Genomic DNA, 6,324 nt, shown 5'->3' with positions numbered 1-6,324 from the left:
TATTTCTTGTTGATCTGCTATCGTGTTGAAGCTAAAATCAGCGACTAAGGGCGCTCTGTATATTCAGGAGTAGGGGTTCATTAACTACATGCTGAATGAGTGAAAATGGAATATTCTCAGGTGGGGCACACTCACTGCGGGGGAGAGGGGGTGGATATCGCGGGGAATTTTTTTGGGCAGGGCTGTCTCTGCTCGAAGCTGGGCATGGCTGGAACGTGCCAGCTAAGGGTTTCCAGGGGCTGATTAAGTTGTTTGGTTCCTTAATTTTTGCATTTCTAAGTATAAGCTAACTCTTGGATCTGTTTCCCTGGGAAAGAGGCCTGAGTTTTCATTCCTTTTAATTTTGACACCAAAACATTAAATTGTCTGTGCAGAGTAGAAGTAATGTGTTTTTCAGGGACCCCTAATATGTGAGTTTTTTCAGTGCTTTGGAAGAGAAAAGATATGGCTCCAATGTCAAAAGTCAGTTGGGGAGATTCCTACAGACAGGCTGAGGGTGTGGGGGCAGCTGCAGGCCATGGACTGGGATCAGGGTCTGATTCTGGCCTTTTAGGAACTCAGTTCTTTCCACACATGTGTGCTGGGAGCCCGGGGCCAGCTGCTCGCCCCTGGGCTGTCACCCAGGGAGAGTGAGGAGTCCAGAATTGCCCCTGCCAAAGATCGAGCCTTCAAATAATGGCCCATCTGCTGCATGACCCGCCCACCCCAATGGGGCGTGGTCTAGATGAGTCAGCAAGTGTCTGCCTCCCTGGGAAGGACTCTGTGAAGAGATCACGAGAATTTGGCTAGAAAATGCTAATCAACTGAGTAAGATGGGACAGGCTTCTGGGGACAGACGTCCCTGGGCATTGGCTGAGACCACTGCGAGAGTTCTCCTTCTAACTTTTCCTACTGCCCTCAGCTTTGCTCTTTCTGCAATTTTGTCTCTAATCTCTCTGCCTCTCTGGCCCCACCTAGTCAGTCTCTCCTCTCCCTTTCTTCCTGCCATCCTTTCTTGGTCTTTTTTTTTCTCCATCCCTATTTCCTGCCTCTCTCCTCCATTTCCTTTCTTTCCTACTCCCTGTCTCATCTCCCTCTCCTTTATTTTCTCTTCTTCTCTCAGTGGCTGGGTCAGCCCCATCTTCCCTGTCAGCTGGGCTCTAGCAGGGTCAGAGACACAGCTGGCAGTGTCCGTTTGGCTTTGGGATTAAGACACTGAGTTGATTTCCCTCTGGAGAGCCACAGTTTAACCAAGAACTCCCTTAGAAATGTGATGAACGCACATCCCAAGTTTTTCTGAGACAATTTCCAATTCAGATCTCAATTTTGGGTTGACCCCAACAGTACCCATATATGTGAGAAACCACAACATGTGGGAGATCATGATTAATGTAATCAGAACTGACCCGTTTGTCCGGGACTTTTGAACCTTGGCGTAGGAGTCGCTTCTGTTTTCCTCAGAATGGGCAGGATGGCTTCTGGCAGCAGATTTGCAGGGCTTGGAGAAGAATGTACCTAGGATGCCATGGAAAGTGCTCTGCTGAGTGAAATACATCATCCCAAAGCACTGCTGGAATATGTGATGAGCAGGTGGTGTTATTCACCTCCTGAATAATGCAGCACCTGCCATATTTTGCTATCTATAGTTGTGTGGTGTGTGAGGTGTGGCACAACCTGTTATCATTCATTATTAACGGAGTTGGAGGGGAAGTCAGGAGGCACCATATATTTAACCAGAGGATAAAGAGGGGCAAGAAAGCAAATGACTCATAAATCGTGTACTCACCCAGGAGCCACAAGGAGAAGGAGCCATCCACATGATGCATCTGGAAAATGCCAAACAGATCACAAGGAAAATCTAGGCCAGACAGGTCTCGGGAGGGCTGTGGTCAGGACCTCTCGTTGGACATGAGCCGGGGGAAGTCTGGGCTGAATTGGAAAGTGTGCGAGTTATAAAATATACACTGACATATAGCTTTATTAATTTCAGGTCTAGGTCTAAAAGTGTGGTTCAGTAAGCATCCTTAGGGGAACTGCTTTAATGAGCAGATAGGAATAATGTTTGATCAGCAAGTGTGTCTAAGTGGGTGCTTTGAAAAAGCAGGAAGGTCTTTGAAGTCAGTTCTCACCATGTTTAAATGATGTGGTTTTTAAAAAATTTTATTGTTAGTTTCAGGTGTACAGAACAATGCAATAGTTATCCTTTTCACCCTCACAAAGTAACAACCCCCCTCCCCTATCTGTTGCCCTCCCTCCCCCGATATCATGCTTATCCATTACAATTGACTCCATTCCCATTCTCTACTCCATGTCCCGTGACTATATGTATATATAATTGTAGTTGACATACATTATTATTCAACATCAGCTTCAGAAATACAGTGCGGTGGTCAGGCCTCTACGCCGTCTATGAAGTGGTCTCCCTAACAAGACATGAGTCCATCTGGTCCCCTAAGAAATATTTACAACATTATTAATTATATTCCCCAGACTGTCTTTTCTATCCCTGGGCCATATTGTTGTTACCAATTTGTATCGTCTCATCTCTTCCCCTTCTCTTTCATCTCCACCCCCTTAAATGATGTGTTTATGTTTCCGTCTCCCCACTAGACAGCAATTGTGCATCTCCATCTTTGAATTCTCAGCACCCAATATGGCAGCTGCCATGCAGTAGGTGCTCAATAAATATTACTTGAATAAAAGAAAATTAAGCAGCGACATAGTAAAGGCTATTGGTAAGAAAGCAAACTTCAATGTCAGTGTCCTTGAATTCTCCCTTAGAGATTTGTTTTTTTGGCTTAAACCTTTTCCTCCCCTGGCACTGGCTTGAAAAGTTAATCCCCAGAAAGGGGAACNCTCTCAGGGTGCTCCCACCTGCAGCATCTTTTCTGTTGCCTCAAATAAAGGCCCCACAGGCAAGCCCTGGGGACTGAACCCACTTCCCTTTCCCCTTGAGGTTCTTTTGGGGACCGTGTTACCTTCTGGTGCTTCACAGATAAATAATGTGAGTCACTAGTGAGTCAGGAGCAAGGACAGGCGAGGGAGAACGTGGAACCTGATAATTATGTCCATTCATCCCTCTGAAAGGCTTCCCAGCTGGCAGGCATTTCTGCTTTGACCTGGGTGGGAAGGTGCCAGCACCTTCTCTGAGAGGCCTCTCCTGACCATGCACCCAGCTCCTTATGTGGACCAGGGGAACGCAGAGGACTGTGGGAGGTGGAGGAGGGCAATCTGGGCACCCCAGGAAGGGCCCAGCCCTCACAGACTTTCGGGGTGCCCCCGCTGAGTTCTTTGCTCCTCAGAAGATGTCATTGGACCCAGCTCCCTCCTAGATGGCTTTGAGGGACCACAGAAAGGTGGTGCTGCATCTGCTCCCTGCCCCAGCCTCATTCGGGAACAAGGTGGCTTGGACCTTGCCAGCCCCAGAACAAGCCATCACACTCATGCCCCAGGGCCACTGCAGGCACGAGTTCTCTTCCGGAGCCTTCTTCCCCAGGACCCACCTGCTACCTTATCACCCACTTCATGTCCTGCTCGGTGTCCCCTTCTCGGGGAGAAGACCACCCTATGTGGAGCAGCACCCCTAACCCACCTCAAGGTCCTCATCTCCCGTGACTCCCTTCATTTTTTCCACAGCATTTTCCACCATCTGACCCATTACATAGTGTGTCACCAGTTAGTTTATTGTTGGTATATCTGTCTCTCTCTAGCAGAAATTAAGTGTCCTTGGGGCAGGACCTTTGTTTGTTCACTGTTGAACCCCAGCTCCCAGCCTGGCATGGCCTTTCGGTAAATATAGAATAATGTAATACAAGAAATATTTGATAGGTATATGTACATAATAAAATAAAAATAGCATGAATGGATAAAGGAAAGGTATCCTCAGTCAGCTGTGAGACACAATGCAAGTGATCTGCTGATTAATAATAGAAGGATGTTTTACATTTTATTTCACAAGTTTGGTGTGAAAGAAATAGCTCATGGCCTCATTTTCTTTTGATTAAGGAAAAGACTAAACATTATCCACCAGCTGGTGGGAAATTTGGTCTATCACTATCGAGGCACCTTCCTTCTACCTCCCCCACCCTCCCCCCAGGCTCATGTGAAGGTCAAGGGGGCTTGTGTGGAATAAAGATTGGGAGGACTCCCCGGGGCCACCGCGGCCTCAGCCAATCTGTGCACTGCTCTCTGGAGCCTTCTAGAGCCCTAGGACCAGTCTTCTGAGGTGCCCTAAGTGGTGCTCTTTCTGAGGCCCTGCTTTTCATGTAGAGGGAGGCATGGGAGGAACCCCAAAGTACATATCAGACTTGCTGGACCTGAGGAATTTTCTGCTCCGCTGTGGTGGACTCACCACTTCCACCCACCCCTCCTCAGACCCGAAGGCCCTCCCACATCCCTCCAGGATGGTGTAGCTCACTTTCTTTCAGCCCCCATCCAACCCACGTGGACCTAAAGTAAGAGAGAGAGAGAAAAAAAAAAAGCCAAGCTACCTTCTTGGAATGGGGGTGGGAAAATACAAATGAAGAATGCAATAAATTATCCTCCCAGGAAAGTTAAGTACTGATGTTTTGTGAATGATTTTCATCTTTTATTATTATTTTTTCAAACAGAGCCATGTAATAATAGCACAGTTATTTGCATTCCTATTCTATGCTTTGTTGAGTGGGAGGGAAAGGGCTCCTGAATGGGCTCACCTGGGCTTCCTTCGCTATGGTGAGCATGTCTATTGTGCATGAGGCAGAAGGCTGAGGGTGGCTGACCCAGCCTGTGGCTGGAAGACCCCAAGGTGTGCTGTGTGCATCTGACTCCTGGCTCAGGGGCCAGGACTTCGGTGGCAAAAAGGACTGAACTAGGAGTCAGGACTCCTGGTTCCACCAGCTGAGTTGCCACCAGCTGGCTGAGAGGTCACTTCCCACTGTCTGCCTCCGTTTCCTCAGCTGTGATGGATGAGGCCCACTCTGCCTCCCTCGTAGGACTGCGGTCAGGAACCAGCAAGATGATATAAGTCAGGAGTTGCCAATGGCGGTCCCCAGGCTGCATTCAGCCTGCAGCACGGAGTATTTGGTCTGCATGGTGTTTCAAGTTTGAAATAACGATCCACATTTAAAATTTGGGAAATTAAAAGTCTAGATTTTTAACATCTCTTGGAAAAACGAACAGAGTGACATTTTGGTGTAGGGTGCCTATCTTCCCATGTGCTAACAGTGGGCTGGGGCTCAGAGCACCTACCCAGGCAGGCAGAACATACACAGGAGGCAGTTCCTACTGCTGCTTTTTCATTCATTCTCTGTCTGGTCCCAGACGCTTGCCTTTGCTTCCTGGTGGAAGTGAAGCACTTCGTGGGAACATGAAATATTCATGTATGGTTGGATTTTTATTGGGTGTGTCAGTCAGGGTGTGTTACAGTCTAAATGGTCCAAGGAGAGCAAAGATGATGAGTTGTTAAGGGAAGCTGAGGGCATTACGGAACCATCCCTCATTTCCTGGGCTGTGCACGGCAAGTAGATTGGCTTCTTACAGGCAGTCAGGATTCCACTTTCTCTGGCCTAAGGCACTTACCCACCTGCTTTTCATCTTCCCAAATGTTGCCACCAGCCCCCTCCTATCCCTGTCTCCAAGCTCATTGTCTTTATTGATTCCTTTGCTGTCCTTTCAGCCAGGTTAGAGGAGGGAGTGGAAATAACTATGTGTGTTGAGTCCATCATCTTAAACCAGGACGAGTGGCCTTCTGCACTGAAAAACTAGATTTCATTAAAAGCTTTGCAGTGTGTCTGGCCTCTGAGGACTGCACAGTGTTGGCAAGAGAGAGCACTTGCGATGTAAGTCTCTAGAGGCGGGAACTGAGGGACATACCACACAGGAGGTAGGGGAGCTCTGCGACCTTGTTCTGGCTAAGCGTCGTTTTTCCTGTGTGTACAATGTGTCACCTCAGCTCTGCTGGTAAAGGTGAAACAAGGGAATGAATGTAGATGAGCAGAGAACGCCGTAAAGGTTTCTTATCATCCTCCTCATGGCTGGACATCACCCTCATCTCCACTAAGTGCATGATCAAGGTCATGTGTCATTTGGCACAAGGACAGAATGTGGCCTCCTGGTAGACAGGCTTAACCCAGAACATGAGCGTGAGTACCGACTGCCTCGTTCTCTTGCCAGAGGCCTCCAGTTTGGTTGGCAGAATGGCGACCAGCTGGCCAATTGGACGGGGCTCTTTAATGTCACGGACGACCCAGCAGTGCAGAGCGACAGTGACTCCAGCTCCAGGTACAGACCCCGGTGAATGACCAGGGAGGGGGAAACCTGTCCTGGGGTGATCCTACGGGCCCCTGTCCCATGGCCCGTCCCCAG

The 6,324-nt window shown here is 48.4% G+C and overlaps 1 protein-coding gene across 6 annotated transcripts in view; it reads left to right on the top strand.

Annotated features, from left to right (window-relative positions):
• Positions 1-6,324, top strand: part of ST8SIA5 (ST8 alpha-N-acetyl-neuraminide alpha-2,8-sialyltransferase 5) — a 55,107-nt gene that overhangs the window by 11,826 nt on the left and 36,957 nt on the right. For 4 of the 6 annotated variants that reach the window (XM_019652759.1, XM_019652758.1, XM_019652756.1 and 1 more), the window contains exon 2: positions 6,133-6,240. The exons of the other annotated variants lie outside the window; for them this stretch is intronic. In XM_019652759.1, the coding sequence (XP_019508304.1) occupies positions 6,133-6,240 (108 nt within the window). The remainder of the gene's footprint in view (positions 1-6,132; positions 6,241-6,324) is intronic. 6 annotated transcript variants of the gene reach the window in all.

The sequence above is a fragment of the Hipposideros armiger genome, unplaced genomic scaffold, assembly GCF_001890085.2.
Source record: "Hipposideros armiger isolate ML-2016 unplaced genomic scaffold, ASM189008v1 scaffold_186, whole genome shotgun sequence".
Taxonomy (NCBI): domain Eukaryota; kingdom Metazoa; phylum Chordata; class Mammalia; order Chiroptera; family Hipposideridae; genus Hipposideros; species Hipposideros armiger.
Note: the sequence above shows the minus strand (reverse complement) of the source record. Positions and strands in the feature narration are given on the sequence as shown.